The following is a 13,978-nucleotide window of genomic DNA, read 5'->3' as shown; positions in this document are numbered from 1 at the left end:
TACTTTCTGTTTCCACTAGCTTTAAATTTAGCAATGGCTCAAGTACTCAGCTTATCAGGTCAGCGGAATTAAAAAATGAGTAATAAGTTGTTCAAAATATTTTTTAAACGAAACACCTAGTTTAGATTAGTAATCGTCATTTAACTTGACAGGTTTAACAAATGTAAGGAAGACCTTTTAAACTGTATCAGATTTAGTAGTAAGTACAAATCAATATGAACAGCTTCTAGAATAAAGTTCATAAACTTTAACATTTAAAAATATAGTACTTAAATGGGACATTGTCAATTTAAAAATCACATATTCAGCAAATAAATTTATCCTAGTATAAACACCTCAACAAATTATTCAGTTATTTTAAAAATCATATACTTTTCCCTGTTTACACTCTGACTTCTTGTTTTTCTCCCAGCACAGACAATAATAATCAAGTCAGTCACATTTGCTTATAGTCACTGTCATTTCCAAGTTCTTAAACTTTCTATATATTTTAGAAGTGTGCATCTGTCTGTCCACCTGTGACTGTTTGTTCAAGAACTCCTCCTAAACAGTGATAGAGATGCAGCCGTGTAACTCTAATTATCTCAACCATTACAAAGATAGCTTCCCCAATTATCACCCCTAATGTCATTACCTCACATAAACTTCCCCTATTATCACCCCTGTCATTACCTCACAGACACTAACCTTCCCCCCTCATCCCCCTCTGTTCTAAAATTTGATTTGTCAATTTCACATGTGTTCATTTTTTTGAATGTATCACTTTGGTATATATGGTTGTGCAGATTTTCTTCCACATACTGATCTGAGGACGCGGGTCTGGCGCACGAAAGCTCATCACCTAATAAACCATCTTGTTAGTCTTTAAAGTGCTACATAGTCCTGTCTTTTGTTCCTCCTAAACAGTAAGAGCTAGGACCACCAAATGTGGTATGTAGCTTTCTCTAACAAAGCAGGTCAAGGTTTGTTGTGCCAGGAAAGTAGAAAGTGCTGGAATGGGACTGTTTCCAATAACATGGAAAGGGAAGGGGCACAGAGAAAAGGGTGTGATACTGCAAGTGGCTACTAGACACAGTGAGTGTAGGGTAAAGCTGTACTGCAGACTGACCACTGGGGCAGCCGCACCGCTAAGAGTGGCCAACAAGGCTGGGACTCCATCATTTAGCCTGCCACCATCATTTATCTTGCCACCAGATCAGGTAAGTAGCCCCTCTGCCCCAAACTCTTTTTTCCGGGGCCCTTGGCCACAGCACGGGGGGGGAGGAGAGGGAGGAGAGGAGAAGGTCCCTACCAACCAAGGGGAGGTTGGAGGGAAAACAGAAGGCCAGCTGCGATGGGCCCCCTCCCTACCCTGAGCCCCTTCTCATCCCCTCACTCTTAGACACATACTTCCATAGCCCCAGACTCCTGCCTTCCACCCCTACATCCCCAAGGCCCTGCCCTGATTCCTGCACCCTCCCCCCCACTGCCAGTTCCCTGCCCTGAAGGATAGGGGCAACACCAGGTAAGTCTAGTTTTGGAATATTTGCGTCCCAAACATTACATGAGAATATTTATTTGCTTGTTTCCATTGAATTTTTTTAAAATTGTGAAATATTTCCATTAGTCTTGGGTTAGATAAGAACATGCTAGCAAATTTTACATTTGGGAACAAATATAAGCCGGCAAGGTCCTTTACATGGAATTATTTTTAAAATAAGCAAGTTATTTCCCTCCTAAGTTACAAGTATATATTTTAAAGTTTCAAAAAAAAAATACAGAAGCCATAAAAGCTTGTTTATGCCTGATTCCAACATGTAAATCTAATTACACATCCTGTTACTGGTAGTTGCATAACACAGACATCAAGCAAAATTAGGCTATAGCTGGTAAGTGCTGAAATTTTCTAAATCTCTCTACATTTATATTTAAATTGTGAAACATAAGTCATAATATTCCAGTATAAACATGTTCACTATTCACAATGATATCATTCATACCAGGTGTCAAAATCTAATCAATATAACCTATCTGCTATCTGTAATTGTGCCACTTAAGTCTCTCTGGGATTACAGCTCGACACTCATTTCAATGAAACCACAATGAATGGAAAATATGAATTGCTTAAACTGTTTTTGTTGTTGTTGTTTTGCCAATGAATCCTAACTTTTGAATTATACAAGACATAAGAAGTTAGAAAAGAAACAATGAGAGGATATATCCCAACAACAAAAACCTTTAGGGACACAAGGTAACATTTTCCAAAGCGCCTAAAGACGCCTAAAGACCTTCTTGGGAGCCTAAAGACCTCCCGAACCACTCCTCACTCCTGCACACTACCCCTTGGCCTGAGCCCCTCTTCGCTCCCCAACCACATCCCCAAGGCCCTGCCCTGACTCCTGCAACCTCACACTGCCAGCCTCTTCCCCTGAAGGACCTGGGCAATAAGTCTTCTAATCCAAGAATAAACTGTCATGTACGTACATATGGGTAAACAGCCATAATTAACATATGACTATCTTCCTGGCTACAAAGACAGTCTACAACAGGATGGGCAAACTCAGGTCTGGGGGCCAGATCTGGCCTGCCAAGCTGATTCACGGAACATGCATACTTACAGGCAGCAGCTGCTGCCCTTCCGCCCCCTTGCTCCATCCTACAGCTGAGCTGCTCCCAGGATTCTCCTGCTAGTGGTGGAGGCGAGAGGGAAATGCTGAAGTCAGGGTGTTCCCCTGTACCACAGGTCTGCAGAGCACAGGTCCGCAGAGCACAGGTCCAGGAGAGAGAGACAAACTGTGGAGCTGTTCCAATCTGAAGCATCGATGGTAAGTGACTCAGAGGAGTGTCTGTCTTAAGAGGCAGTGCACTGTTTCTAACATTTCTAAGATTTCAGTGCGTGCACTCTCTTGTGCTTCCCCCCCCCCTTCATACCTCTTCTCTGCTGAGTGGAGGGGGAGAGGAGGAGACAGTCTGTGCCACACTGTTGTCTGTGCCCCCCACCACAGTCACTGTCCCATACATTTGCCCATCTATGTATCACACACACACACACACACACACACAGTATGTCACAAAGTTTGTGTCTCACGTTCAGAGTTTCACTCTTTCACACTCTGTCTCTCTCTTTGTAGCCTCTAGCCTAGGCCTGAGCAAAATACGGTCCACCAAGGCACCAGATCCAGCCCACAGACACTGCAGGGAGACCCAGGCAGGCTCCCCACTTGCCTCACCCCACCCTAACACCACTCAGAAATGAGGCTGTGGTGTGGTTTTTCTTTAAAAACAATGAGCCAGAGAGGAGGGGAAAAGTTTAGGAGCTGCTCCCACCCTCAGCATAATCCCACTGGCCAATTTCTGGCCAGAAACTGGCCAATGGGAGCTGCTTGTTTCGATAACAGGCAGCCATGAAGCACAAGGGGCTCCAGAGCACATGGCTGCAGCCTGTACCAGGCAGGGAGGCAGATTCAGCAGCTGCTGCTGGCTGGTAAGTCTCCTGGCAGAGTCTACCTCGGGCACCCCAGTCCCTCCCTTCTCCAACCCTCTTCCCCCCACTCCCACTCCCTACTCCACATAGCCAAATCCTCTGCCTGTATCCAAATCCTGTATCCAAATCCCCTCCCAGATCCAGCACCCCCACCCCCATCCCTGCCCCAGATCACAGTCCCCTCCTGCCTTAGCTCACAACCCAAATCCCTGCACCCCCTCCTGTACCCTAATTCACTGCCCTAGGTCACAATCCAACCCCCTCTACCCCAGTCCCGTGCCCCAAGTCACAATTGCCTCCTTCATCCAAAATTATTGCCCACCCTTGCTCTAGTCCCACCCCTTTCTCTCAAAGCCCCATCCCTTCCAGAGGAGTGTAAGGGGAACTGAGTTGGCCCATGACTGTATCAAAATTCATGAAGGGCCCCCTCCTGCAAAAATTACTGCCCACTCCTGGTTCACAATCTCACTTGTTTCCTTTTACACCGTGTTCATATAAACTAACACAATCTGAGTCTTGATCCTCCAAGCTTTCCAATGGTTTTACAACAGAGAACAAAGCCAACTGAGAAAAATATATAAAAAAATCCTTTAAAGGATCAATAAAGACTAGTAAACCATGATCTTTTGATCTGAGCCCAAAATTAAAAATTGGGTCCAAGCCAAAAGAGCAAAGTATGCTTTTAACATTCAAATGTATAATCAAGTGATTTTAACTCCTTATTTATTTATTTATAAACTGAAATCTGCCAAACTGATCACCATACAGAGAAAACTGCCGCAAGAGAACAGGTGCTCTATGAACAGTAGCAAATGGTTTCCAGACTGCATCTCACAATGTGACTCAATCCTGACCTGTAGGGACCAGTTCTAAAGACAAAGTGAATTACATTCCTGTAGACTGTACATACTGTTTGTCCACTCTGCTGACGCTAGCAACACAGAACTCTAACTGGGGCAGCAATTTTTGTAGTGTAGATGCTAGATATGTAAAATCCCATTAAATGACAACCACTTAAAAGTTAAGTTTAACCAGTTAACTGATTAAATGGCATTGAGTGGCTGGACTGGAGTGACCACCACGCCATGGGCAGGGCTACTGCAGCCTGGCTTCTTCCAAGCCCACACTGGGCTGCCGGCTCCCAACCTGCACAGGCTTAAAAGCAACAAGGAGTGGGCAGCTGCCCACCTGGGAGTCAGCAGCTTCGCACAGGGTCAGACTCTAGCTTCCGCTTTGAAATGCACAAGAGCCCCTGCTGCATTTCAAAGGCAGAACGCAGAAGTGCTTATCAACTAGTCGATGGAAATTCCATTGACTACATGACTAGCAAATTAATTGCTACTTAACAACCCTAGTTCTTTCTCCTCTCCAGCATGAGGCATGACAGTGCAGGGAAGTACTTGCCTGCATCCTCCACACGTTGTCCTCATTGGCCATGATTCCCAGTCAATGGGAGCAGCACGGGGTGCAGCTCCACCTGTGCCCACATGGGAGCTGCACCGGGTAAGGACCCCCAACCCCTCTCTCGCACTCTTCTTCCCACTCAGATCTCGGAACCTCACCCTATCTCTTGCCAAGACCCCTCACTCCCATTCCGCTCCTGCACCCTCAGTTCCAAGAATGAAAGAGATGGTTATTGCTTTCTCTTCCTGCTTCTCAGTTGGTGGCCACATCAACAAGTGGGTTTTTTTCCTTCTTATTGGTGTGTGACCACCAACTGATTTTTTTTCTGTGGATCAATGGCCTCCAACCCAAAAAAGGATCCTCACTGGCTTTAAACTAAAATCTCCCACTGCAAACTTGCACTTACTTAAGATGCAATTTACACTTTCTTACCCATCACTTCTGGCACAGACAGTTTAAGTTCTGGTGTAAATCTTAGACTGGCCAGAAACAGATATAGCGGACTTCTGTCTAACCTCTAAAATTAAATCTTGGAAGTCAGACTCAGACCACACAATTCATTTCAGACAAACTAATGACCAGCCTCATCACACATTAGCAGCTATCAGTCACTGTATATCAGGGATGTAAGTGTAGCTGTTTAATCAGGCAACTGATAAACTCATGCTTACTGATTACTCAGATGGCTATAGGCTACATTCATCTACCAGGGAACTGCCTGCCACTCAACATGTAAATTTTCAGCAGTTCCAGAGTCAATTAATTACACACATTTTAACATCCCTACTGCCTACCTAGTTCGGATTCAATCCAGTGGCCAGCTCCACTATGTGAACTACAGCAGGAGGAGCTTGAACCATGTCTGTACTATTTACACAAGGGTCTGTTAGTTTGTGGGAGAAAAAAACAATTTTCTCAGGCAACCCTGTTATCCCCAGAGGAAGATGGCAGCCAAATCAGCTGCTTTGCTTCATTGGATAACAGGGGTCCTTCCCAAGGAAGTAGGCCTGGCTGGTCCCTGGGCATCAGGGAAATCACACCAGCTGGATCCATAGGTCACCCTCTCCCCCCAATATCACTCATTGAACACTTAGCCTCTCACCCAGCTCAGCTACATACTCCCAGCCCCTCCAGGACCACTAGCCCAGCTACCTGCCCTACAGCCCCCTCACCCGACCCGTGGTCCCTTTACCTCCAGTCCTGTCCCAGCCTCACTACCCACCCCAGGGCCCCACTCCTATCCCCCCACTCCCCACCCCAGGGCCCCTCTCCCCCTATACTCCTCCCCCCTTGCACATCCAAGGGCGCCCTCACCCCCACTGCCCACCCCAGGGCCCCTCTCCTCCCTACTCCTCTCCCCCCTACTGCCCACCCCAGGGCCCCTCTCCCTCTATACTCCTCCCCCCCCCTACTGCCCACCCCAGGGCCCCTCTCCCCCTATACTCCTCCCCCCTTGCACATCCAAGGACCCCCTCACCCCCACTGCCCACCCCAGGGCCCCTCTCCTCCCTACTCCTCTCCCCCCTACTGCCCACCCCAGGGCCCCTCTCCCCCTATACTCCTCCCCCCCCTACTGCCCACCCCAGGGCCCCTCTCCCCCTATACTCCTCCCCCCTTGCACATCGAAGGGCCCCCCACCCCCCTGTTGCTGCCCCCCGGCCCGCCGCTCACCCAGACGCAGAGGCTGTCCGACAGCAGGTAGTAGGCGATGTCTAGAGGCCCAGGCCCGGGCCCGGCTCCAGGCGCGCTCTCCGCGGCGGGCGGCGGCTCCGGCTGCCCGGCGGGGCCCTGGCTCAGGGCGCGGTAGGCGGTGAGGACGCTGCCCAGCAGCGCCAGCGCGCTCAGCCCCGTGTAGGTGCGGAGGCTGGGCCAGGGGAAGCGCTCCAGGAACAGCAGCGGCATCGCGGCCTCGGGGCCCGGCCCAGTCCGCCCCGCGCCTCCTCTCCGCGGCCTAACGCTCCCCGCGGCCGCCGGCTGCCGAGCGCACTGCCGCGGCGGGCCCCTCCTTCCGCCCTGCCGGCCCGGCCGAGCGCCTCCCCCGGGCCTGGCCGCCGCTCGCTCAGCGTCGCGCGCGGGGCTCGGGCCGGGCGGCTGAGGGGACGGGCCGGCGGGGCCTGCGGAGCTGCGCGGCCGAGGGGCCGGGCCAGTGGAGTAAATCGCCTCTGCCCCTCTCCACACGCGCCTTGTGCGCTACGCGGGAGTGTGGGAGCCGCAGACCGAAGTAAATCCCGGGGGGGGGCAGCTTTCCCACCGGCTTTGTCACAGTAAACAAGCCGCTCCGCAGAAGACCCCGCACATGGGACTAGATTCCCAACCCCTTAGTCCGGGACTGCGGGCCCCCAGCGAACCCGCGCGGCCCCCTTGTCCCCCACAAAACAAGCTGCAAGCGAAAGCCTGCCCTACACGCAACTCGCGGGGCAGTGAAGCCAGGAAACAAGCCCCCCTGATGCGGTGTTTTATGCCAATTGCCAACTTTGATTAATACAAACCACTGGGATTAGAGGGCTGAGATGTAAGTAATGATTGAACAGCCTTGACGGGGGCCATCCCTGTGTTTTTCCCCAGGGAACTTGAAGGAAACAATGAGGATGTGAGCGGTAGGGCTTGCCTACGTTGGCAAATTTTGTGGTGTTAAAATGTCGTTTGTCAACAAAAGCGTGTGGGTATGTATGCTACAACACAAGTTTCGACACAAAAAGCCAGCTGTTTTCTTCAACAAAAAACTTCCAGTTCCACAAAGGACTTTTCTTTTCTCCTTGCTGTGTTTTCAATAAATATTCAATGTAGACATCTCAAGGTCGTGGGTTCGTTTTTCCTTATTCTAGCCTCCAGTAAGTGTCCCACAATTCCCAATCAGCTGTTCCCGTCAGCGGTTTTCACTCTGCTGCCTGCAGACAGGTGACCAGCCACCCACCTCACGCAAGCCCAAATTTAAATCCCTTTTGCTGCAGCATGAACACCTGGAACCACACCCCATCCACCCTGCACTGGCTCTACAGGCATCTCATGACATCTTCCCCAGTGCCCATGGCTAGCCATCGCACCAAACACTACCCCACTTTAACAACCTTAGAGCTGTTGGATCTGATCAGTGTATGGGAAGAGAAATCCGTCCAGTTTCAATTGCGTCTGACTTGTAGGAACTGGGATAAGTGTGGACACATTTCTTGAGCCTTGTGTGAAAAGGGGCAGGAGAGGCAAACACAGCAGTGCAGAGCAAAGATTAAAGAACTCACATAAGGCTTCTGAGGTGAACTGATGCTCTGGTGCTTCACTGAATACCTGCCATTCCTATAAGGAGCTGGACCCGACCCTCTGTGGTGACCCTATCTCTGCCGCCAAGCAGGGACGTGAACCATTTTGCTTCACGGATAGGAGCTGGAGCAGCTCCCTTCCCACCACATGGGGAGCCATTATAATAGGCAGGGAAAGGCACAACTTTCCCAAATTGCCAGCCTGGCCTTGCACTCTGCCCGGAGAACACCTACAGTAGGCAGAGTGTTGCTGCCCCCAAGCACCCACCCTCCCTGTAGGCCAGGGACGGGGAGGCTCTGGCCACACATTCTCCAACCTCTCCAGTGCTCTAGGACCAGGGAGGCTGGGGCTGCGCACTACCCATGCTCTGAGGCTGGGGGCCATACTCCACCCTCCCTTCCCATGCTCCAGGACCCCTTATTTTCACACAAATTATGCAAAGTACAACCATGGGATAACCATGGGAATACTTTCCCCAGTGAGATCTAGCCTACCAGAGAAAAACTTCCATTTCACCTATCTCCCAAAGGTGCATTCAGTCACCATATGACATCTACTCAGCCTGTTGTTAAAACGCTCCTTATTGCTGTCCAGGTGCCCCAAGTACAGTTTCATGAGTCAGAGCTACAAGGGGTAAGCTGGGTCTCCCAAGATCTCAGAGGGCAAAGAGACTAGGTCTGGCTTCCATGCTTTTCCTATACCAACCTCTAGGATTCAGGGCCAGACAGTGGCAACTTGTCACTACATTTAAGAGTCACTATGTGTAGGAGAGACTGTTGCTTCTGGGCCGGTGTAGGACAGACTGTTGCTTCTGGGCCACGGAAACCAGCACTGATTGGTGGGATCACATTATACAGGTGTGGGATGAAAACCAGTGGCTACAGAACTTTAGGATGCATCCACGGTTGTATAGAATTGTGTGTTGAGCTGGTCCCCCCCATCTGCAGCACAAGGACACCAGAATGAGCACTGTATTCTCAGCCATGAAGCACGTGGCAGTTGCTCTGCTGAAGATGGTGATTCCCATTTGCTACAGGTCAGTTACAGATCACTTTGGAGTCTGCCATAGGAGCTTTACTACTTGTCAGCCGACAGTCAGGGCAGTGTGTATGTGCTATACACCCGAGACTTCAACTGCTGGGACCGGGGTCCCTTGCAGCGGGCAACCTGGAGGAGGTTGACGGGCGCCCAATGAGTTTACAGGGAGAGCTTATAACACCTTAGATTTCAGCTGCTAGAATTCGTAATTCCTTCGCAGCGGGCAGTCTTAGGGAAAGCCTGAAAGGTGCCCCAGTGGATCTGCCACCTGGGAGTGACACAAATCCAAACGCCCAAGCTCTCCCTATATCTGTCCCTTAAGACCGGCTGAAATTCTTTTAAATTGTGCCTGGTTCTGTTACAGCAACTGAAGGAGTCAGGTTAAAGCTTAAACAGTTACAGGTTTATTGAGGAAGCTTATAAATCATATGGTTGCAATGGCTATTGTATTTCTTAACTGCTGGCATATATAGATATATATATAGAGAGAGAGAGATCTTTAAAAAAATGGTTACAAAGAAAATAAAGATAGAAAATAGAGAATAATGGTACCAAATGACAGCTTAATCTTTAAAGAGCTCTATTCTATGCATGCACTAAAACAAAAGGACACATACGGGTACAATTTTTACCCCCTTCTGCATCGCTCGGTCCCAGTGTGTCAGGCCAGGATCGGTCCCTCAATTCCTCGGAAAGACGAAAATACGAGGTGGGCGTCCCCGTGGAACCTCGGGAGGTCAAAACACCTAACCCAACCAGCAGGTAGAGGGTAGATTGACACTCAAAAGTGAGTGCACTGCTGTACCCATTTTATACCCATTGGGTCACGTATTTCTCTTTCTTATCTGTGATGCCAAATGGTGCTGGTCTGTGTTTTGTGAGACCAGTTCTTACAAGGGAGTTGTGAACTTAATTTACACTTGTAAGAGAGATAACTAAGTTGGAAGTACTGGGCATTCTTTTCTCAGTGGGAAATTCCTCTCCCAGGGACTGTGTGTTCGTATCAACATGGGTGCCAGCTGGGTACTTCTCACAGCCTCGAGGCCAGCTTATTGCCTTAATCGCTCTCTCCTCATATCTATGTTTTCAGCTTCTCAGGATCAGATGAGCCAGCATAGACTATGCTGATTTTATTGCTCCTTCTCTGCCCTGTATGCTTCGGGAACCTCAGAGAGGCAAATAAGATGGATGAGATGGAGAGGGGGGGGGGGGGCTGTCTGGCTACACTGCTGCAATTGTGCAGGGCAATAAATCACATTCTGCTATGTAGGACCGTGACTCCGGGAAATGTGCGTGACTTGGGCTATGTCTACACTGCACCTCTCCTTGTGCAAAAGCCTATGCAAATGAAGCACAGATTAGCATATTGCCATGCTTTATTTGCATAATTAATTAGGGGGCATTTTTGCGCAAGAGGCTTTTGCGCAAAAAGAAGCTGTGTAGACGGCTCCTCATTTTTTTCATTCTGGTGTCCTTGTGCTGCAGATGGGGGGCCAGCTCAACACACAATTCTACACAACCGTGGATGCATCCTAAAGTTCTGCAGCCACTGGTTTTCATCCCACACCTGTATCATGTGATCCCACCAATCAGTGCTGGTTTCCCTGGCCCAGAAGCAACAGTCTGTCCTACACAGCTGCTCTGTGACTCTTAAATGTAGTGACAAGTTGCCACTGTCTGGCCCTGAGTCCTAGAGGTTGGTTTAGGAAAAGCATGGAAGCCAGACCTAGTCTCTGCCTCTGATTAGTGTGCTTCCACACTATACATTATAGGTAGTACCTAAAATAATCCAAGTAATCAAGAAATCAGTATCAAATCCACCTATCCCGACAGTGTTGGAAAGCGGTTATGAAAAAAAACAAATAGCATTATTTCACAATCCTTCCCACTCAACACAGTTGAGAGCCACTGATTTCAAGCTTTCCCGACTATGTTCAGGAGTGATTTCCATCCCAGGTGGCAGTCAAAGGCCAAGCCGTGCTGCCCAGGGCTGTACCATGTAACCTAGCTTTGTGGGGCTCACTAACAAAGCTTGTATGGGGACCCCGGGGAATTGCCCTACTTGCCACCCTGCTGCAGCAGCCCTGCACTTGCAACCTGCCTAACTTCATCCCAGGTTGAGAAACAGATATAGCAATGTAAACAAGTCATTATACATATGAAATTTTAGTTTGCACTGACTTCACTAGTCCTTTTAGATCACTAGTTGTAAAACTATCTAGATGAGTTGACATAACCCCTGGAAAACTTCTGCATATCTCCAGGGATATGTGTGTCAAGAGGCTGCCATGACAGCCATGGAGATCTGAAGTTTTTGAACTAAACATGACTGTTTTTTCTACAAACAGTTGTACCAGTGACGAGGAGTCCTGTGGCACCTTATAGACTAACTGAAGTGTAGGAGCATAAGCTTTCGTGGGCAAAGACCCACTTCGTCACATGCATCTGACGAAGTGGGTCTTTGCCCACGAAAGCTTATGCTCCTACACTTCAGTTAGTCTATAAGGTGCCACAGGACTCCTCATCGCTTTTGCAGATTCAGACTAACACGGCTACCCCTCTGATAGTTGTACCAGTGTGCCTCAACCTGGCCCTGAAGGAACCACTAGTATAGGTGAGAAAACAGCTGTCCTGATATTTAATCTGTCCTAGGAAACTTCACTGAAACAAGTGAAATCTCCATTGTGAATTAGACCGAGGTCCAAGTCATTTCACATAGGTAGAGCCCTGCATGGACACACATTTATATCTGTGGATATCAATATCCATAGAACAACAGAATTTTCCTGGAAACTGCAGTGGCAAAAACAAAGAGCCACCACTCCAGGAGTCAGTACACCAAGTTGGCAACTCCTCTAGCTCAGCTGTAGGGCCACCAGTCTCACCTACCGGGCTCACAGAAGCACCCTTGGACAAGAGACACAGACAGCTGCCTGGATGGGATGGAGGCCGAGCTGAGAGCAACACAGCCACACAGAAGATGCCAGCACGGAATATACGCTCCTGGCAGCGGCAGCTTCACCTTCTACTGCTATAGTTCCCAGGAGAGCCCTGCAGTTCTGCAGATATCCATGCAGGGCTCTATACATAGGCCAATCAGCCATCAACTGGTAAATTTTGGTTATTCCCTTAGGCTTTCACTTTATGTTTTTAAGTGTTTAGTAAAGCATCAGTCACATTATCTGAAAATTGAAATACATCTATATTAGGCTATCAATTAATCAGTTAAGCAATTAAGTCAAAAAACTAATCGGTTTTACTCACACTTAATACAAATTGAAACTTGTTAAATATGTTGGTATGTTTTTCTACATTTTCTCAATGTACTGATTTGAATTACAGCACAGAATAAAGTGTACAGTACTCACTTTATATTATTTTATTACAAATATTTGCACTGAAAATATAGTATTTTTCAATTCCCCTCAAACAAGTACTATAGTGCAATCTCTATCATGAGAGTGCAACTTACAAATGTATTTTTTTTTTCTGTTAGGTAACTTCACTCAAAAACAAAACAATGTAAAAACTTTAGAGCCTACAAGTCCACTCAGTCTTCTTTGTTCAACCAACTGCTAAGAGAAACAAGTTTGTGTACATTTGCAGGCGATAATGCTGCCTGCTTCTTATTTACACTGTCACCTCAAAGTGAGAACAGGAATTTGCATGGCACTATTGTAGCCAGCATTGCAGGGTATTTACATGCCAGATATGCTAATATGTATATGCCCCTTCATATTTCAACCACTATTCCAGAGGACACTGGATGCTTGCTGATGATGCTTGCTTTAAAAAAAAAAGTGTTAAATTTTCCACTGATCCTTGAGGAAGAATTGTGTAATTCCTGTTGTTTTTCCTGCATTCTGCCATATATTGTGTTATATCAGTCTCAGATTATGACCTAGCACAAGAATGCTTCCACTGCAGATTTGACAAAACTTGAAGAAGATACCAATGTGAGATTTCTAAAGATAGCTACAGTACTTGACCCAAGAGTTAAGAATTTGGCATCCCTTCCAAAATCTGAGGGGCAAAGGGTAGAGCATGCTTTCAGAAATCTTAAAAGAGCAAATTCTGATGTGAAAACTACAAAACCTGAATGACCAAAAAAGAAAAACAACCTTCTGTTCGTGGTAGCTGACTCAGATAATGAAAAATTTAATTCCACACTGCTTTGGATCATTATCATGCAGAATCCAGCATCAGCATGAACGCACGTTCTCTGGCATGGTGATTAAAACATGAAGGAACACATACAATATATGTACTGAATGCGCTAAAGATGTGATGCCAGCTATAACTGTGCTATGTACCCATTTTCAGATGACATTGCGAAGAAAAAAAGCAGGCAGCAGCATTTTCATAAATATAAGTAAACTTAAACAATAGTCTAAGTTGTGCTGACAAAAACTCATGATACCATCTACATGTGTTGTTAGTCTTTAAGGTGCTACTAGTCTATTTGTTGTTGAAGTTTTTCCTGTTACAGACTAACTTAGCCCTCTGAAGCTTATAAATAAAATTGTTCAACGGAGCAATTAGTTGTACAAGTAGCAGCATTGAGTGGACTTATTGGTTCTAAAGTTTTACAGTTTTGTTTTTGAACACTTTTTTGTACAAAATTCTACAACTGTAAATTCAACTTTCATTATAATAGATTGCACTACTGTACTTGATGGTGAATTGAAAAATTATTTTACAATGCAAACATTTGTAATAAAAAATAAATGTAACATGAGCACAATACACTTTATTCTGCATTATAATTGAAATCAATACATTTGAAAATGTAGAAAACATCCAAAATATTTAAATAGA

General features: G+C 47.1%; 1 protein-coding gene and 1 long non-coding RNA gene across 3 annotated transcripts in view; one reads left to right on the top strand and one right to left on the bottom strand.

Moving 5' to 3' along the window:
• AMFR (autocrine motility factor receptor) overlaps positions 1–6,910 on the bottom strand; it is a 48,289-nt gene extending 41,379 nt beyond the window's left edge. For both annotated transcript variants that reach the window (XM_075940401.1, XM_075940402.1), the window contains exon 1: positions 6,539–6,910. In XM_075940401.1, coding sequence (XP_075796516.1) covers positions 6,539–6,769 — 231 coding nt within the window. In that variant the 5' untranslated portion in view covers positions 6,770–6,910. The remainder of the gene's footprint in view (positions 1–6,538) is intronic.
• Positions 6,911–6,952: 42 nt separating this feature from the next.
• LOC142831098 (uncharacterized) lies at positions 6,953–7,663 on the top strand. Its single transcript, XR_012906767.1, has 2 exons — positions 6,953–7,088; positions 7,433–7,663. It is a non-coding gene; the product is annotated as an uncharacterized LOC142831098 (long non-coding RNA).
• Positions 7,664–13,978: the final 6,315 nt, after the last annotated feature.

Source organism: Pelodiscus sinensis, chromosome 12 (genome assembly GCF_049634645.1).
Source record: "Pelodiscus sinensis isolate JC-2024 chromosome 12, ASM4963464v1, whole genome shotgun sequence".
Lineage (NCBI taxonomy): Eukaryota > Metazoa > Chordata > Testudines > Trionychidae > Pelodiscus > Pelodiscus sinensis.
This window is presented reverse-complemented; position numbering and strand designations above follow the sequence as displayed.